Source organism: Arvicanthis niloticus, chromosome 8, assembly GCF_011762505.2.
Source record: "Arvicanthis niloticus isolate mArvNil1 chromosome 8, mArvNil1.pat.X, whole genome shotgun sequence".
Classification (NCBI taxonomy): Eukaryota; Metazoa; Chordata; class Mammalia; order Rodentia; family Muridae; genus Arvicanthis; species Arvicanthis niloticus.
The window spans coordinates 38,989,152-39,009,987 of record NC_047665.1 but is presented as its reverse complement, the minus strand read 5'-3'; the positions used below and the strand labels follow the sequence as shown (position 1 = coordinate 39,009,987).

At 39.5% G+C, this 20,836-nt stretch overlaps 1 protein-coding gene across 1 annotated transcript; it reads right to left on the bottom strand.

Annotated features, from left to right (window-relative positions):
- Positions 1–2,230: 2,230 nt before the first annotated feature.
- LOC117713999 (vomeronasal type-1 receptor 4-like) lies at positions 2,231–3,334 on the bottom strand. The gene has a single exon (XM_034510577.2). It carries the CDS (start codon positions 3,332–3,334, stop codon positions 2,231–2,233), a length of 1,104 nt encoding a protein of 367 aa, XP_034366468.1.
- Between the last annotated feature and the right edge of the window lie 17,502 nt (positions 3,335–20,836).

Genomic DNA, 20,836 nt, shown 5'->3' with positions numbered 1-20,836 from the left:
GACATGCAATGTGTTGAGCATGAAGAAATGATTAAGTCTGAGGTGATGTTTATACTAATACAAATCTCTTTCCTGTTTCCTGAAGGGCATAATTAAGACTCATTTCCATGCTGCCTTAACTATCCCTTCTGTATTTAGTCATGACTATTTCCGTCATGTATTAAAAATTTTAATTTATGTTCCAATCAAGATTCTGTCTTATTTTATCCAATCTTCTCTATTGTTTAGTGAGAAATATAAAATAGCAACTCTATGCACCCCTCTAGCCATTTGTCTTCATGCTCTATTAAAAAGTATACTTCTTATCTTCCATTTTTTAATTTTTAAAATTAAAATTCAAGTTTACTTTGTATGTTGCTGTGTGTCCATGTGTGCATCTCAGCATGCCTCTGGATGTCAGAGGACAGCATATGGGAGTCAGTTTTCTTCTTCAGAGACAGTTCAGGCTGTCTGGGTGTCAGCAGGTGCCTTTACTCACTGAGTCATCTCTCCAGTCAACTGTCTATTCTTAATATTGAACAAACTTTCCAACACTCAGATTAAACACATCTTTCTTCATGCATTTTCTGTGCTCTTACATCACTTCCTTTTGACTTTAATTACACAGACTGTTTTAGAAGGTATTGGTTTGTTTGGTTCTTTATGTCAGACACTTAGAAAAGAACTTCAACATAAGAAGTATAAGAATAATATGAGCAATGGATGTTACCTACAGAGAAGCCACATTTACAGCAAAAAGACTAGGAGGTGAAGGGATGGTGAAGAGACCTTCTCCTCTTGTAGAGATCTCTGCTTCCTTACTCAACATCCACATAATGGACATGACAGCTTGTAGCTCTAGCTCCTAGGGACCTAAAACTCTCTCCAAGCCTATGTGGCACATGTACAAAGGTGGTGTAAACTCACACAGACCCCATACTCATAAATAAAAAATATATTAGAAAAACAAGCTATTTAATAACCTATAGCACAATATAATACACATCATTTACTTAAAAGTCTGATATATATTCTACAGGCATGCAAAAGGGAAATGCTTATTCATATTGTAAAGTACATCTAAGACGAATCAACAATGTTTATAAGAGATTATCAGATATGGCAGGCAATTTTTCAAAATAAGGCATAACCTTACCACTAACCACACTACAATATCATGTTCAATGATTATGTCAATAATATTTTTGAAATTTATCCATCCGATTATAAGAACTATTTTAATAATATTGCATTTATTCTATTTAAAAAATTAAGCAAGGAATCCTTTATTGAAATGAATGTAGAGTCAGATCCAACTCTTTGGTGATAATGCTTTGGAGAGCACCTGGGCACTAACAAAGGGCAGTGGCTAACAAGTCTTGGTCCGCTTCAGTCGTTTATTAACTCATCTTGGAAAAGGGCAACTTCACATTTTAAAATCAACATAGAAACTATAGAAAAATATAAAATGAAAGTTCACTGTTAATTTATTACCTAGTTTATCCCATATCTGTAGTCTTTATTCCTGCAGAAAACCTTCAGGAGTATAACATCAATGAAATGTTTCAGAGCATTTAAGCACTGTGACTGGTACATTGGGCTCCTCTTGATTGAATGTATAGTACTTGCCATTCTTTCACAGTTCTGTAAAAACTTTTCTATGGATGGATAATTAGGCATACTTTGAAATAACCTAAAATAGACCCCATGATACTAATATTTAGCAAAGTAAATAAGGTAAAAAGGTAAGAAAATTTGGGGCTACATAATTACCTTACTATGAGTTTTGGTAAAATGTATGAACTTAATCTGCATGTTTAAAGTCATGGTAGTAGCACTTCCAGTTTTACAAATCCTAGTTAAATGATATTTTTTTTAGTTCCATAGAGATGGCTCAGCTGTTAAGAGCACTGACTGGACTTCAGGGAACCCAGGTTCAATTCACAGCAACTACATATTACTTCAGAACCATCTGTCAAATCCAATCATTCACAGGGCATTTGGTGCTCTCTTCTAGCCTGAGAACACCTCAGGCATCCACATGCTACGTAGTCATAAATGCAGGCAAACTATTCATACAGTAAATTAATACATAAAATTAAAAAAATAAAGTCCCTTAAAAAGTAGCCAATGAAAAATGAGGTTTTTAATATTACTGCAATTTACTGAGATTAACCTCAATGCATGGCTTGAGTAACCAAGATTATTGGTTGAAAAAAACAAATGCTTAAACTGCTGTGTGAAATTTTTCTTACCCACAATATTGCAGAACTGAGAGTTTTTTCTTCCTCATTGAACATATAATTGAGAGACATTTTCTCAGTTTCTTTGACTGAGACTGCCAATATTCAAGCAGAGACCCATCCCTGTGTATCAGCACCAGGGGGCTAAAAGTTGCATAACCAAGGGTCAGAAGTTCTCTAGGATTTACCATCAAGGTATTGTCGCTTGAGGAGAGACTTAAAATTAGAGAAAAGTCACAATCTGTCCAGTAGAAGAAAGCAAAACAGAGCATCAGAAGGAGGACACTTTGAGCAGCTCTCAGCTCAGGGGGAGTTCTGTAGAGAAGCTTGGAGTTCTGAAGGTAGAGGACATGCTGGTGATGCTTGTGGAGAAGAAATACTATGTAGCCGCTGGCCCCTCCCATGGCACCTTGGAACACTGCATCTCTCAGAACCATGAGAGGGAGAACAATCCATTTTATTTTCTGAATTGGTAAAATAAAATAGCAATAGTTGTCATCACTCTTAACCTGTGATATATTCAGTCTTGTACTTGTGATGGAATTGATTAGGTTCATATTTATTAAAGCATTGAGTATCCAAAAGAATAGGAAAAATGGAAGGATGTGCCAAGAAGTCATTGGCCTGAGCCTCCCCCATCCAGATGCTCTGGGAGTGATGATGATGGCCTGGACCACAGTGAGGAGACTGCTGGTGCAGAGGGAGAGACCATGAGCCACCCTCTCCAGGTAAACAATGATCTTACAGCCTAAGTTATCTAGGAAGTCTCTCAAACCAAAAACTACAGTAGTCTGTTGCAATCCTTTTGCAAGAAAGATTACAATGTTTGTCAAAGTCAAGTGGATGAGAATAAGGTGTATGGGTTTCTTCTCAAGGCATCCCCACCAACTGAACATATAATTCACAAAAACAGACAAGTTTCCCAGAATGCCAACCACAGTCATGAAGAGAAGAATTGTTTTCTTAAGTAACTTCCAAATCATTTTTTTCTTCCTTGTATACAGGATGAAAATACATTTTAAAGAAAGCATAAGTAATGATAGATATGGATCTGAACAGCACATTTTGCATAATAGCATTTTCTGGTGTTCAAGAGTCAATGGTAGGTGCATGTTGTAGGTGAGGTCTCAGAAACTCCTCTCCTCCTGTGGACTCTGGGTTAAGGTGTGCTGACAGGTGTTTGGTAACTGGTTGATATGTAAATTTTAAAAGAGATTTTAATTTCATAGCTCTACACTAGTAAAACTAACATGTTCAAGTGTGTGTGTGTGTATCTGTCTGCATTTATGCATTACTCTCCTTAACTCTCAGCATAGTTGAAGTGAACCTCAAGTTCCCTAAATAAAATTTCTTTCTTTTTTTCATTGTATTTCCCTGTCCAATTCCCGAAGCCTGAGGCTCATGCTGAACCTGTCTGCCTTCCGACATCACACACAGACACTGGGAAACGCTGCTGCTCAGCACCTGCAGTATCTCTCACACTTAGTTACTTTACCTTTCACATCTCTCCTCCTTTGTTCTACATTCCATTCTTTGTCTGCATCTTGATTAGTACACCAATGTCTAGATTTTCATTTGGCTCCTAAATTTGTATCTTGTATTTCTGTTTTAATATTGTAAAATTTTTATATTGAGCATTTTGTGATTTCACTCCATACAAATGATTACTGGGTACTTTTTAAAGGCGGCCCTCTATGTCAAGTAAAGCAAATAATCCTTCCAGGTAGGGCCCAACAGGTAACCCTGAATCACCAAAAGATATCTTGAAAAATTCGTATAACCACCAGGTTGCAGCCAGGGAGGATGTCTAGCTGAGCTCTGGAGTGCTTCCTGAGATAATGGGTAGCAGAGAGCTGTGATACCAGTGAATACCTTTAGTGCTGTGTGACCCACATGAGTGAGTCACCTCAGGGCATCTAAGGGGCATGGAGCAGCTCTGAACCAGGGGATGATGAAGTAGATAGAAGGGGAGTGGAAAGGTGATAGGTGCTGCGATGAGATGAGTGAAGAAGTGTACGAGTTATGAGTTTTCATTATGGCTGCATGCAGCACAGTAGGTTGGGCCACTCCATTGTGAACAGGGACTCTCCCATCTAAGAGGTCATGGTGGCATTTGCCTTTGTAGGGCTTTCTGAGGAGCAGTTATGTCAGTTTGCTTTACAGCCTGCTTCTCCTCCTGTTTCTTTTCCAACCTGTGTGTCAGGCAGGCTGATTTGTTCTAGGTCAGCACAAGCTGATTCCAGAACTTAGACCTTGGCATGATGTCATTACTCATTTTGTGGAGCTCTATTCTCATACCGTGGATAATTTTAATATGATTTGGGCAAGTTTCCTAGAATAAGAACAATCTGGTTTGCTTCACTGTCTCCCTGGGTTTGTGTGTTCTGGGTACTTGGAATGTGTCTGTTCCCTGCTCCCTTCCTGTTGAACTCACAAGATTATTTAAATGGTGATCCTACTTTTGGTATGTGGGAACCTGGTTTTTCCCTAGGTTTGTGTCCATGTGGCTTCATGACTCTAAATATCAGTTTTTGCCTTTTGTCTGCTCCTCTCCAGCATCTTGGAAATCACAATGTCATCCTAAATATCTGAACAAAGTGAATAATGATCCAGACATTAATATCAAGGACATCAGCAGCACTAACAGATTTAACATAAAAATGAAGTGTGCAGGTAGTAATTGCAACCTGTACAAAACTGTACTCTCAACTCACCCCAACTCACAATGGGAAATACTAAAAGATGGGTTGGCCTTGTGTTTAGATAGATGGGTGATACATTGTGTGAGTCTAATCACCAAGCCTTGGGAAGGTCACAACTATTCACTCTGATTTTCTAAAAGGAACAAACAAAAGCAAAACCAGTTTATTGTTCTTTGCTGCCTAGCAGTGGGATGAGCTGTTTCAGGATGTAGTTTGTTCACAGCCTTGATCCTTACAACAGGACTTCACAGTATCGTAATGGTAACTGTTACTCTAGTGATTTATCTGTCTACATACCCAGGCAGGTATGCAGTAACAAAGTTGACAAGGATGCATAGTAGTATGTGATAAAATCCAAAGAATGGTAGGATGAATACAGTAAGAAAAGTTTTAAATTAGGAATTCAATGTTATTGTTAAAAAAAAAAAGCTATGTCAGTATATAAAGCATGGAAATACATGAAAAGCAAAAAGCAAAAAAACAAATTTACTAATGACATTGTTAGAGTCACAATACTGGCAAGCCTGAAGGCTAAAATATAAAAATTTTGGCTTGTATTTCTTATTTTTGAGACAGAATCTCCCTGGGTAACATTCAGTCTCCCAGGCCAACATTCAATAATTATCTTGCCTCAGTCTCTCTGTTGATATTACAGGAGTATATCATTATACTTGTCTCAAATTTTTGATATGTTCTGCATCTTACTGATTCCTTTAAAAAATGATAAGGACATAACCATAGGCAAAGACCCACCCAGAACTCTGTCCCGACTTCATCCTGAGGATAAATAGTGATGCCTCAGCATTTCTCTTCATTTCTGTATCTCCAGTAAGTATTTCCTTTGATCTTTCTTGTTCCAAGGGTCAGCCTTGTCAGGGTCAGAAGGAAAGTGGAGGACCCAAGGCTCACAGAGCCTCTTAACTACTTCCTGGGTTAGTCAGAGAGAGACTTTAGCTTTAATGAATCTCTCCATGACACAGCTGAGGGGATCTAAGATCTTACCTCCATGTACTCACCTGGACCTCTGTGGTGCAGACAGGCTCTGGAGCAGCTCTGGGAAGGTGACACTTGCCAGGTCATATTTGTACTGTCTGGATCTGTGGGGATCTTGGCTGCCATCCAGTACTGCAGACCTCAGGTTTCATGTTGTCACAGTATCAGGGGGAAGAAAGGCCACTCCAGGGCCTCAGTCCCTGAAGTACAGTTTCCCTATTTCCCACAGTTACAGCATCTGTTTTGCTCCCAAGTTATTTCCAGATTAATTACAGTTTAATTATTTTGAGAGGAAGAATGTGAGGTGGGAAAATGAACAACTGACCAAGTTCTGTGTACTGAGCTTCCCGCATCTCAGAGGACCTCCTGTATACTCACTTAGGTTTTATGCTTGCTATTTCAACCTCTTTGGGCTTATATGTATCTCGCTTAGCTGATTCAGAGGTCTTTGTTTTCCAGATTTTCTCCATCCTCTGTGGGTCTTACAATCTTTTTGACTCCTCTTCCAAAAGATCCTCTGTCCTCTGAGGGGAAGGATTTGTTTAAGACCTCCCAGATAGAATCCCTTTATGCCTAATTTTTGCCTGTGGGTCTCTGCATCTGTTTTACCTGTTGCCAGAGGAAGCCTCTCTAATGAATGCTGGATAGCACACTGATCTATGAGCATAGAAGAATATCTTTAGGATGCATTTTATTGAAGTATATATTTTGAAGACTACTAGTGTCTGGTTTTTACCTTAGGTCTGTGAGCTATCTAGTCTCTAGTTCTTACTCATACAATCAGTGTTGGGTATGGGTCCCTTCTGGTGGAGTGGAGACTGAAGTAACCTCATACATTTGTTGGCTAGTCCCATAAGTTCTGTGCCACCATTGTCCTGGGATATTTTCTGGCAGGACAGATTGTAAGTCAAAGGTTTTATGGGTGAGTTGGGATTCATGTTTTTAGTTGTGAGGGCTGAAAGTGTTCCTTCCAACAACAAATAGTTTAGAAGCAGGGGTGAAATCTCTATGTAGGTACCAGCTCATGTCTCCCTCTTCAATGAGTTGTGTGGGTGTTGTCATTGCTAATGGGCCCCTGATATCAATTATTGGAGAGCTTTTTTTTTTCTTAGCAAATGCTTGGTTGGTTAGGGAGTTTTGTAGAACACCTTTGACAAACAACTCAAATGATCACAACCCAGTCTGACTACTGGAAACCTCACCTGGATACAAGAGATGGCCAGTTCACAATTAATATTCCCCATTATAGAAGTCCTCATCAGTATCACCTTTATAGATCCCAGGTAGCTACTACTGCTCTGCATTTTCATCTCCAAAATACTCTCCAATTCCAGTCATCTCTCCCCACACTCTCATCCTACACCCCATCTCCCTCTCAACCGCACCACCTTGTTCCTGTCACCTCATGCCCCCAGTTCACTTATAAATCTGTTCTTGTTTAATATTTATTTATTATGGAAAGAGTGCTCTGCCTATATTCTTGCACACATGAAGAAGGTACTAGATATTATTATAGATAATTATAAGCCACCATTAGATTTCTGGGAATTGAACTTAGGACCTCTGGGAGAACAGCTAGTGCTCCTAATCTCTAAGCCATTTCTCCAGCCCTCCCCCTATAAAATCTACTGAATTTGAACCACCAAAAGAGATCCATGTGTCCTTATTAGACCCATCTTCTTTCCTTGCCCCCCTAAGTCTACAGGGTATAGCTTAGTTGTTTTACCTATGAGGAATAATTACCATATTTATCTTTCTTGGTCTGTGTTACTCAGACAGTTTTACTTGCAAATATTCATTGCAATTGGTCTGGTTAGAGGCTTCCAGCATTAGCTCTTCCTGAGTACTTCTCTCAGGAATCTTGTTGTTGCCCTGTGTCATAGATATCCTGCGGTTTTGAGTCTGCATGACCAGCACCTTAATGTGCTCCTGTAGTTCATAGTTAGTGTAGATATTGGTGTAGGTATGCTCAAAGCCCTAGATCTGGGATTGGGTTGTTCAGCCTGCCAGCTCTCCCATGCCTCTCCCACAAGGCCAGCTCTCTTGCTTTGTTCAGATGAGAGATGGGGCCACCTTATCTTTTCTCATGCCCTAAGGATCAGCTCTCCAAAGGTCACTCACTGGAGGCTGGCTCACCTGTACAGAGGACACCAGGGTCAGCTCTACTGTGCTGTCCAGGTAAGCAGGTGAGATACAGGCACACTCTAGCAGGTGCTGCAGCTGGAGCAGGGCCAGCTGTCTTCAGCCCTCACATATTAATATGGCCTCAGGTGGCAACCCAGACCAGGGATGGTCACTGAGCTTTCCTTTTCCTTCCTTCCTTCCTTCCTTCCCTTCTTCTTTTGTTTCTTTCTTCCTTGCTCTCTTCCTTTTTTCTTTTTTTCTTTGTTTTTTGAGATTTCAGGTATGCTGTTAAATTTCTAGTATGAAATCTCTTAAATTTTTAATATACATGCACTTAATGCTGTGAATTTTCATAGTATTACCACATTCATTGTGTTCCATAAGTTTGAATAAGCTGTGTATACATTTTCATTAAATTCTGGAAAGTCTTTGTCTTATTTCTGTCTTGACTCATTTTTCATTCAATAGAGAGTTGATTAACTTCCATGAGTGTCTAAGCTTTTCGTTATTACTGTTGGTTTTGATATCAGTCTTTAATCTGTGGTGGTCTGACAGGATACAGAGGATCATTTCAATTTTACTGTATCTGTTGAGACTTGCTTTGTGTCCCAGTCTGTGGTCAATTTTAGAGAACTTCCTATGAGGTGTTGAGAAGAAGGTACATTCTTTTGTGTTTGGGTGAAATCATCTGTCAATATCTGCCCAGTCCATTTGTTTTATAATGTCTGTTAGCTCCAACATTTCTCTGTTTAGTTTGTGTCTGAATGAATGGTTTATTGGTGAGAGTGGGAAACTGAAGTCTACCACTACATGTGTGGAGGGGCAATGTGTGACTTAAGCTGTGATAGGGCTTCTTTTACAAAAGTAGCCACACTTGGTATTAGTCATTGATGTTAAGAATTGAAATGTCTTCTTGGTGGATTTTTTTTCTTTTGATGAGTATGTACTGTCTTTCCCCATCACTTTTGATTAATTTTGCTTTAAATTCTATTTTTTAAAAATATTAAAATAGATACAGCAGTTTGGTTCTAATTCCATTTGATAGGAATATCTTTCCCCAATCTTTTACTCTGAGATATCATCTATCCTTCTTGATGAGGTAAGTTTTTTGGATGCAGCAGAAGGATAGGTCCAGTTTTTTTCTTTCTTTTTTTTCCACATATTTTTTCTTTTCTTAGATATTTTCTTTATTTGCACTTCAAATGTTATCCCCTCTCCAAGTCTCCACTCTGTAAACTCCCAATTCCCTCCTACCTCCCCCTGACTCTATTAGGGTGCTCCCCCACTCTCCCACCAACTCCTTCCTTCCTGCCCTGCATTCCCCTACACTGGGGAATTGAACTCCCACAGAACCAAGGGCTGCTCCTCTTACTGAAGTCCAAGAAGGCTACCCTCTGCCACATACATGCCCAGAGCCACGTGTACACTTTCTTTGTGTACAATTTAGTTGGAGGTCCAGTACCCAGGAGCTCTGGGGGTGGGGGGTCTTGCCAAATGACACTGTTGCTTGCTCCACGGATCTGCAAACCCCTTCAGCTCCTTCAGTCCCTTTTCCAGCTCCTCCATCAGGGACCCTACACTCAGTACAATGGTTGTCTGGGAGCATCTCCCTTTGTATTTGCAAAATTTCTTAGGAGACAGCCATATCAGGCTCCTGTCAACAGGTACTTCCTAGCATCCACAGTAGCATCCAGGTTTGGCAACTGTAAATGGGATAGATCCCTAGTGGGGCAGTCTCCAGATAGTCTTTCCTTCAGTCTCTGCTCCAAATGTTGTCTCCATATTTCTCCCTGTGAGTATTTTGTTCCACCTTCTAAGAAGCACAGAAGCAACCACACTTGGAACTTCCTGCTTCTTGGGCTTCATATGGCTTGTGAATTGAATCTTGGGTATTCCGAACTTTTGGGCTAATATCCACTTATCAGTGAGTGCATACCATGTATGTTCTTTGATGACTAGGTTACCTCACTCAGGATTATACTTTCAAGTTCCATTCATTTGCCTAAGAATTTAATGAGGTCATTGGTTTTAACAGCTGAGTAATATACTCCATTGTGTGAATGTACCACATTTTTTGCATCGATTCCTCTGTTGAGGGACATCTGGGTTGTTTCCAGTGTTTGGCTATTATAAACATGGCTGCTATGAACATAGTAGAGCATGTGTCCTTATTACAGGTTGGAGCATCTTCAGGGTATATGCCCAAGAACGGTATAGCTGGGTCCTCAGGTAGTAGTACTATGTCCAATTTTCTGAGGAACAACCAGACTGATTTCCAAAGTGGTTGTACCAGATTGCAATCCCACCAGCAACGGAGGAGTGTTCCTCTTTCTCCACATCTTCACCAGCCTCTGCTGTCACCTGAGTTTCTGAACTTAGCCATATACTGTACCAATACCATGCAGTTTTTATCACTATTGCTTTGTAGTACAGCTTGAGGTCAGGATTGGTGATTCCCTCAGAAGTTCTTTGATTGTTGAGGGTAGTTTTCATTATCCTGGGATTTTGTTGTCCAAATGAATTTGCAAATTGCTCTTTCTAACTCTATGAAGAATTGAGTTGGAATTTTGATGGAGATTGCATTGGATCTGTAGTCAGGGTCAGCTCCATAGGTTTCCATAGGTCAGCCTATGGAAACCAGAAGGATCCCATCCCAGGCTGCTCCTCAGTTCCTCTTACCTGAGGGCTTCTGGTGGGTCCCTGGTGGGTCCTGGTGTGGTTTTACTTGTGCTCACAGCATTCTTGATAGATCAGTTCTCTCCTGGCAGTATTTTGGTATGTGTCCTGTATTTCTCATCCATTGTATTATTTTGAGTCTTTTTATTGAAGAATTGAGACTATTGATATTGTCAGATATCAATCACCAAATATTCTTGTTGCCTGTTATTTTTGTTGGGCCTGGGTGATGGTGGTGTGTGAGTAAGTGTGTGTGTGTGTGTGTGTGTGTGTGTGTGTGTGTGTGTGTGTTTTCCTTCTTTTCATTTTAGTGGTGCAAGATCATTACTTTTTTTGGTTTTATCAGTGTAGTGAACCTCTTTAGTTTGAAGGTTTTATTTAATATGTTCTGTGGCGTTGGATTTTTAGATAAATATTGTGTACATATTACATTATCATGGAATATCTTGTTTTCTTCAACTATTGTGACTGATACTTTTGCAAGGCAAAGTAATATTGGCAGGAATCTGTGGTTTCTGAGAGTGTGAGCTACATCTATCCAAGCCCTTCTGACTCTTAGAGTCTCCATTAGGAACTCATTCTAATAGGTCTGCCTTTATATGCTACTTGCTCTTCTTCCCTTGCATCTTCTAACATTCTTTCTCCTGTATTTTTAGTGTTTTGAATATTATGTGCATATGGGATGTTTTTTTGGAATCTAATCTATTTTATTGTTTGTATGCTTCTTGTATTGTTATAGGTGTCTTCTTCTATAGGTTAGAAAAATTTTACTTCTATGACTTTTAGAAATATTTTCTGAGTTGTTGAGCTGAGATTCTCCTCCTTCCTGTATTTTTACTATTGTTAGGCTTAGTCTTTTCCTAGTGTCCTAGATTTCCTTGATATTTTGTGTCATGAGCTTTTTCAATGTAACATTTTCTTTGACCAATGTATTAATTTCTTCTATTGTATTTTTAATGCCTGAGATTCTCTCTTCATGTCTTACATATCATTGTTGAACCTTTCCTCTGCAATTTCTGTTCAAATTTCTGGATTTTTCATTGGCAGAATTCCCTCAGTTTGTTCTTTCTTTATTGATTTTTATTTACACTTTCAGATCTTGAGTACTTTTATTAATATGCTTCATTTATTTGTTTGTATTTGCTTGGATTCTCTTTATGGGGGCAGCGGGGAACAATATGTATCATTTTATTCTTTTTTGTTCTTCAATTATTTATTAGATATTTTATTTATTTACAGTATAGATGCCATCCCCATTCCCACTCTCCTCTCCCTAGAAACCCCTATCCCATCCTCCCTCCTTCTTTTTGCTTTTATACCAATTTATTACATGTGAGTATTAAGGTCAGTTCCAGGTTGAGGAACTAGCAATACAATAAAAGCAAATAGTCAAGGAACAAGCAAGGCAATAAACACAAATTGTCAAAGAACAAGCAAGGCAATAAACAAAATTCTGTTAACACTACCATGAACACTGTGTCTAAGGGCTTATCAGGATGGCCAAAATATTTGAGCCTACCTCCCTGTCCTAGCTCAAAGTCTTGTCTGAAGCCCACTTCCTTGTTCTAGCCTAAAATTTAGATTCCTGTCCGAAATTACTTCTTTGCTTTATCCTAATATTTAGATTCCTGCCTGAAATTACTTCTTTGTTCTAGCCTAAGATTTAGATTTCTAGCCTAATGTCAGAATCCTGCCTGAAGCCTACTTCCTTGTCCTTGGCCAATGTTATATTCCTGCTAACTAGACCATTTCTTTGTCCTTGGCCCATGTCAGATTCTTGCCAAGCAGCCCCAAAGGCTCTCTATCTCTCTACCTTTTTTATTTCATTAACAAGACTTAGCCTGTCTTAGGTCATTCTGACAAGAATGCCTTCCTTACCTATCAAGGAATATGCATTATCCAAAGCAAGGTACTTATGTCTTAGGTTGGTAAGGCTCTGTGCATAATCTTACCTGTCCTTGGCTTGCAGCCTGTTAGTTAAATAACTCTGTCTGGAGGTCCATTTTTAAGTTCAAGCCATGTACTTTGGCTGCCAACATGTTGTTGTAAAGACAAGCTTTAACATGATGGGCAGGAATAAAAGTATTCCCAGGTCAAACAGGGCTAGAATGATCAAGCTATATATGCCATTCTTGAAACGTGACTAAAATAGAAATACTGACCTCAGGCCATGGGTAATTTTATCTGCAGTATCTACTGCATCAACACTCAGATGAGCAGCCTTCTTGAAATTCATAAGCTCACTATGTATCTTCAAACATCCAGAGAGCTGTTAGAACTATGCCAAATACACAGCATGTGTCTTTAAACTTCTTCCTAATTATAATGACTGCCACTATAAATTTTAGAACTAATATGAATCCAATGGTATTTGGCACGACCCTTGAGAAGGCTCCTTACCCTGAAATTCTGAACCTCCTTTCAATAATTTGAATAGGATAAAGAGCATCAATCCGTTCTTCCAAATGCCTATCTAAATCTTTTTTTATATTCAACACATTTGTAACATTTTTTACTAAATGATTAACAAAAGTAGCTGTCTTAACTTCTTGTGTCACAGCAATTGCAGAAGCAGTGGTGCTAGCAATTAATGTAATTAAAGTTGTTATACCAGCAATAATCAAGCCAACTACCCTCTTGCTTCTGCTTGATGCCTGACTCATTACTTCCAGTACTTGCAAGCTATTTTTATAATACCAAGGTTCTGTGATACTCAGGGCAGTAAATAAAACTGGTTGATAGACCTCCATAACTCACATGCCAGATTTCAAAACACAAACACAATTAGAAGGTGTACAATAAATGCAACTTACATTAAATACTGTAGAAGAAACCAAAGTATTTTTAACTTGACAATTTAAAAAGCCTTAACACATGTGCTAACACCTGTTTGAAATCCAGATCCTGCCCCAACTTTATCTTGTGCTACCATAACATCATAAAGAACTGCAGCTAATTTCCATATATGTCTCTGAAAATGTCATAACATCATAAAGAACTGCAGCTAATTTCCATATATGTCTCTGAAAATGTCCAGAACCAGACTTCCAAATGAAGACTCTTATTTCTAATTTTGGATTGATTTCTAGACCAGCCATGATTCTGAATAACTGGTCACATTTAAGAACAATACAAGTCATTATAACTTCTCTGTTTGATTCTCTGTTCCACAAATTCCAAAAACTTGAGGAAAGGCAGCTTGTCCTATCAGGGGCATAGGTAAGCAATAGTGGGTTGGGAACTTATATCCAATACAACTTCCTAGTCACCATTGTCAGGGCACTCAGCAAGCTCACAGGTCAGCATCATTCTTTGTTCTGGCATCAGCATGTCTCACTCATTGCTCAGGCAGCCACCATGCTCCTTCAGCATTCTGCAGAAAAAAAAGCAAAAACATGCCCTCTTCCCCATATTTAATACCTGATCGGGATCATGCCTTATGCTAGTAAGTGGATCCTTCCTTTTCACCTATGCATAAGTATGCCTAGGTGTAGGGTGCCATAGACACTCAGCAGAACATAAAAAGAACATGATTTAAATAAATTTGTAGTGTGCAGGGATATATCTCCCCCTTTTTTATTTTATGAAGATATTGTTTTAAAGTTCCATGGGCCTCTTCCACAATTTTTTTTCCTTGATAATTATAAGGAATCCCAGTAATACAGGGAATGTTAAATTGCTGCCAAAAGTCTCAAATTTTCAACTGTGATAGCCAGTTCCATTACCTGTGTTTTTCTTTCTTTCTTTCTTTCTTTCTTTCTTTCTTTCTTTCTTTCTTTCTTTCTTTTTCTGTTTTTAAATTATTGGATACTTTATTTATCTACATTTCAGATCTTATTTATCCCTTTCCCCATTCCCATCCCCCAGAGACCCTTATCCCATCCTCCCTCCTCCTATTTCTATGAGGGTGTGCCACCCATTTCCAGCTCCCTGTCCATGAATTCCCCCTCTCTGGGGCATCCAGCCTTCAAGGGACCAAGGCCCTCCTCTCCTACTGATGCCGAACATGCCCATCCTCCTCTCCATATATAGCTAGAGACATGGGTCCCTCCATGTGTGTTCCGAGGTTAGCTATTTAAACCCTGAGAGCTCTGGTTGGTTGGTATTGCTGCTCTCCCCACGGGGCCACAAGCCCCTTCAACTCCTTCAGTCTTCTCTTTAACTCCTCCACTGGAGACCCTGTGATCAGTTTGATGGTTAGCTACGAGTATCTACCTCTGTATATGTCAAGCTCTAGTAGTGCCTCTCAGTAGACAAGTATATTAGCCTCCTGTAAGCATGCATTTCTGGACATCCACAACAGTGTTTGCATATGGTGATTGCATCTGTGAGGGATCTCCAGGTGGGGCAGTCTCTGGATGGTTCCTCCTGTCTCATATTTGCTCCTGTGAGTATTTTGTTACTCCTTCTAAGAAGGACTGAAGCACCCACACTTTGGTGGGTTTTCCCCCCTTAGGCTTCATGTGGTCTGTAAGTTGTTTTTTGGGTATTGTGAGATTTTGAGGTAATATCCACATATCAATGAGTGCATACCATGTGTGTTCTTTTGTGATTGGGTTGCCTCGGTATGATATTTTCTAGTTACATCCATTTGCCTACGAATTTCATGAGTTCATTGTTTTTAATAGCCAAGTAGTACTCCATTGTATAAATGTATCATGCAAATGTATATGTGTATATATGTTCAATATATACAAAGAACTCAAGATGTTAGACTCCAGAGAACCAAATAACCCTATTACAAAAATGGAGTACAGAGCTAAAGAAAGAATTTTTAACTGGGGCATATCAAATGGCCAAGAAGCCCCTAAAGAAATGTTCAATATTCTTAGTCATCAGGGAAATACAAATCAAAACAATCCTGAGATTTCACCTCACAGCAGTCAAAATGAGTAAGATCAAAAACTCAGGTGACAGCAGATGCTAGCAAGGATGTGGAAAAGGAGGAACACTCCTCCATTGTTGGTGAGATTGCAAGATGGTGCAACCACTCTGGAAATCAATCTGGTTGTTCTTCAGAAAATTGGACATAGTATTACCTGAGGATCCAGCTATACCACTCCTGGGCATATACCCAAAATATGCTTCAACATATAACAAGGACATATGCTCCACTATGTTCATAGCAGCCTTGTTTATAATAGCCAGAAGCTGGAAAGAACCCAGGTGTCCTTCAACAGAGGAATAAATACAGAAAATGTAGTACATTTACACAATAGAGTAATCTTTTGTCTTAGGGTGAAATGTTCTGCAGATATTTGCTAAACCCATTTGGCTTACAACTTCTGTTAGTTTTACTGTGTCTCTGGTTAGTTTCTGTTTACATAGTCTGTCCATTTTATAAGAGTGGAGTGTTGAAGTCTCTTACTATTATTGTGTGAGGCTCAATGTCTGCTTTGAGTGATGTTTCTTTTATAAATGTGGGTGCCCTAGCATTGGGAGCATAGATGTTCAGAATTGAGAGTTCATCTTAATGGATTCTTTCTTTGATGAGTATGTATTTTTCTTTTTGATCTTTTTTGATAACTTATGGTTGAAAGTCTATTTTATTGGATACTAGAACTCCTACTCCTACTTATTTCTTGTGATTATTTGCTTGGAAATTGTTTTTCCAGCCTATTGCTTTGAGGTACTGGCTGTCTTTGTCACTGAAGTGTGTTTACTGTATTCAGTAAAATGCTGGGTCTTGTTTAGGTATCCAGTCAGTTAACTTATGTCTTCATTGTGGAGTTGAGTCCATTGATGTTGAGAGATCATAAGGGCCAATGATTGTTACTTCCTGTTATTTTGGTTATTAGAGGTTGAATTATTTTTGTGTGGTTCTCTTCTTTTAGGTTTGTTGTGAGAAGTCTAATTTCTTGCCCCTTTTATAGTAGGTCATGCCTACCTGGCTATTGCCAGGTAACTGTGGGGAGGAGCATATCTGGCTGTTGCCAGGTAACTCTGGGAGTGAGTTTAAACAGAATTCTAACATTCTACCTTTTTGGTTTAATTAAAAAAGAAAAGAATTAGAAAGAGAGGATGGTGAAGCAAGAATAGGGTCATCATGATATCTGGCTATTTTCTGCTGGCATTCGGGATGATGTGTCTCATGGGAACATAGAATAATAGGTATGGGGGATGTTTGTCCAGTTTTAAAAGAGTTGGCTGTTTCCTGCTATCCAGAGTCTGTGGAGCCATCTGAGGACAGGTCAGAAAGAACAGGTACAGTAGAAGCTTCTGTGTCTGTAACAAGAGATGGAGCATCTGGATGTTGCTACTCTAGAGCTGTTCTGGATGTACCTGGACTTCACAAGATGTAGGGAATAAGAATAAGTATGTTTGGGAAAAAGAATTTTTTTTCTTAAGATGTACAATTAAAACCCAGAGGAATCCCACCCTCTGGAATATATAGCAAGCGTGAACTTTAGGCAGATGTATTTATCTGGTTGGAGTCTATTGGGTCCATGAGAGGTAGATCTGAATGGGTTTCCTGTGGCTTATAAGTTTACAAAAAAGATCACAGCATGAGTTAACAACATCAACAGTCTTTAAGATGAATCTTTGTTGGATCACATACTGGAATGTTTTATTAGAGTTAATATTAAGACGGTGTCATAGCAAGAAGAGGAAATATGAAGCATTTAATCAATAGAAACTGAGTTTGTGCAATGAGGTAACAGATTATATCTGAGAAAGCCTAGTTGTCAATGTAGTCAGAAGTCTGAGAAAAAGTAAGCAATAATCTACCAGTTACTATTTAAAAAATGACAGAGTCCACTAGTCAACAGTTCTTGTGGTTTCTATTGTCTCTTGAGCAGAGTCAGTCTGGCTTTTAAGCTCAGAAGACACTGGGCTTTTTCTGTGGAATGAATACACATGACATGAGGAATGACTTAACTTGGTTTAGCCAAGTCATTTGACTCAGTGTATCCGGTTTTATCCACTGTGTTTTTCAGTGATTATCATATCACAATCTGGGCTGTACTTTGTAGGTGTGTCCACATCTTCTGAGACCATTTTGGGTCAATTGTTAAAGGCTTTGGGAATTCTGTCTGTCATAAATTTAATAATTAGAAAACTTCTGACAAGATTGAGAGCTATGTGAATTGGTTGTAACTGAATAGAATTTAATAGCAGTAGTAAAAATCCCTCAAGACAGGATAGGAAAGAATCTTAAGTAACTTTGACAGGTTGTTTAAGTAGAGAGAAACACATTTTTGCATTAGTAAAGAAATGTTTGGCTGGGACCAGAATAAGAAGCTGGCAGCAGTGGCATAATATCATGATAACAGAAAATGAGTTTGTCCAGGCTGGTTCAGGCCTGTGACACAAACTGCAAGCATCCAGGCTGTGAGAACAGGCCAGGGGTGTGGGAGCATGGATAGGTAAGCCTGTGGGCATAGAAAGACTTTTTCCGTTTATCCAACCCCTAGCAGTATACTTGAAGATCTCTTAAAATAATTATCAAATGGGAATTGAATCCAGACATTCAAAGACAACTTAGCAACCATTGTGTGATGGGGATGTTCCTGAACTATGTGTACAGGTGTCCTGTGTCCTGAGAATAGTTCAGTAACAGGTCAGTGTACAGCCACGCTAAAAATTTAGGTCATCTCTGGGCCAGAATGCTGAAGATTTGATGCCCCAACATTCGGTAGTATAGGGGCTTTTCAGGTGTTCAGCGGTCTCTATAAATTGGCTAAGTTTTAGAAGCTATGTTTAGTGCTTCCCATAACTTCAGTTAACTCAGTCATTCTGGATTTCTGACGGGGTTGAAGACCTATAGTCTCATAGCCAATCCTGGCTATTTACTTTGAGAGAAAAGGAAAAAAAAAAAGCCAGGATCAAAAGTAAGTGTTTTAGTTAGAAGAGATGACAGAGGTTCTGGTTAGTCAACAAAATGATGGACTGGGTATTAGGACTATCTTGTACCTCACTGGTACAATTAGGAATAAGTATGCTCTAATTGTATTTTGAGAGAAAAGTTTTACTTTAACAGGAAGAGTGATATGTAGGAGGAGCTAAGTGGGAAGGAGTATTGAGAGGAAGAGATAGAGTAAGGAGAGAAGATGAAGGAGAGGAGAAGCTAGGTGATGAGAGAGAGAAAAAGAGAGGGGGCATGGAGGCAGATGTTCACATGTCTCCACCAGTCAAAGATAGTTTTTATATCTAGGTTGGGTATTTGGTTACACTTCTGACTGAGCATTACCAAACTTATAAATCCTTTGATTAACATTTTAAAAAATTGTATAAAAGCAAAAAGGAAAGGGGGGCATGGGACAGGGGTTTTCTAGGGAGGGGAAATGGGGAAAGGGGATGGCATCTTAAATGTAAATAAAATATTAAATAAAATTTAAAAAAAATTCAGGTCATCATGTGAATAAACTAAGGGATATGGTGGTGGATTTCCTGGAAATTGCCAGAAAACAGTTCAACCTACTACCAGGAATTTAGAGTGGCTGCAAGAGCTTGAGCAATATATGAACTGCTTTTGAGAAGGGAAGTCACCCGAGGGTCTGGATGGGGCATTGCTAATGGTAGATGAGGCAGAGGCACCATGGATCAGGTGGCCCAGGTTGAGTCTGCACCACTGCAGGACATGGCTTCCCACTAGTAGTCAGAAGTCATGGCCCAGTGCCTCCTGCTGCAGGAGTCCGTGGTGGGCAGAGAAAAGGAAGCATGTTCCATATCACAGCAACATGCAGGCTAGTTATTCTTGTGGGTGACAACACTACTAGCACTCACTTTATAAGTCCTGGGCAAAGAGAGAGAGAGGGCCTCCCTCACGTGTGCCTCACATGCGTGCACAGCCAAGCCCTTCACGAGGGTGGTTGGGCAATGGGAAAGTAAGTCTTAGACAGGGTCCCTAAAAAGACACAGGGAGTAGGGCCAGACCCAGAGCAGAGCTAAGAAACAGAGGGGGGAGGGGAGCAAGCAGGGTCCCTGGCACAGCATGGGGCCACCCACCCCCCTTTTTCAGACAAACCGACTGAACTAGTGGATGCAGCAGGCAGCAAATGAGGGAGGAGGGGGAGAGACCTATGCTAAAGGTTGATAGCAGGTGGCACAAAAAAGACTGACCCATGGGCAAGACAGGTAGGGGCTAGGGACTAAAGCTCAAAGCTGGTACTTCTGAGAGAGCAGTTGGTCCAGGCCTGGCCCGGGGTTCTCAGCCATGAGAAAGAAACTGTCTCAAAGGGAAAGAGGAAAAGTCTCACCCAAGGGAATAAGTCCTAGAACCAGGATCAGGTTACTCTGACCAGTGGAAGATTGGGGCTTACTTGGGAGTTCTGGGCTAGAGAGTGTGGATCTCTTGTGGCAGCTGAGGTGGGATGCAAAGTTGTAGCGTTTGTGAGTCTGAGTCATGGCACCAATTATGTGTGAGATACAATGTGTACTTTAAGCTTGACTAAAATTTCTTTTATGAATGTGGGTCCCCTTACATTTGTAGCACAGATGTTCAGAACTGAGAGTTCATCTTGGTAGATATTTCCTTTGATGAGTATTCACCATGATCAAGTAGGCTTCATTCCAGGGATGAACGGATGGTTCAATATAAAGAAATCCATCAACATGATCCACTATATAAACAAACTCAAAGAAAAAAATAATCATCTCATTAGATGCTGAGAAAGCATTTGAGAAAATTCAACACCTCTTTATGGTAAAAGTCTTAGAAGGATCAGGAATTCAAGGCCCATACCTAACATAAAAAAAAGTAATATACAGCAAGCCATTAGCCAACATCAAACTAAATGGAGAGAAACTTGAAGCAATCCCACTAAAATCAAGGACTACCCAAGGATGCCTACTCTCCCTACCTATTCAATATAGTATGCAAAGTCCTAGCCAGAGCAATTAGGCAACAAAAGGCAGTCAAAGGGATACAAATTGGAAAGGAAGAAGTCAAAATTTCACTATTTGCAGATGATATGATAGTATACTTAAGTGACCCCAAAAATTCCACCAGAGAACTTCCAAACCTGATAAACAACTTCAGCAAAGTGGCTGGATATAAAATTAACTGAAACAAAATAGTAGATTTCCTCTATGCAAAGGATAAACAGCCTGAGGAAAAAAAATTAGGGAAACAACACCCTGCACAATAGAAACAAATAATATAAAATACCTTGGAGT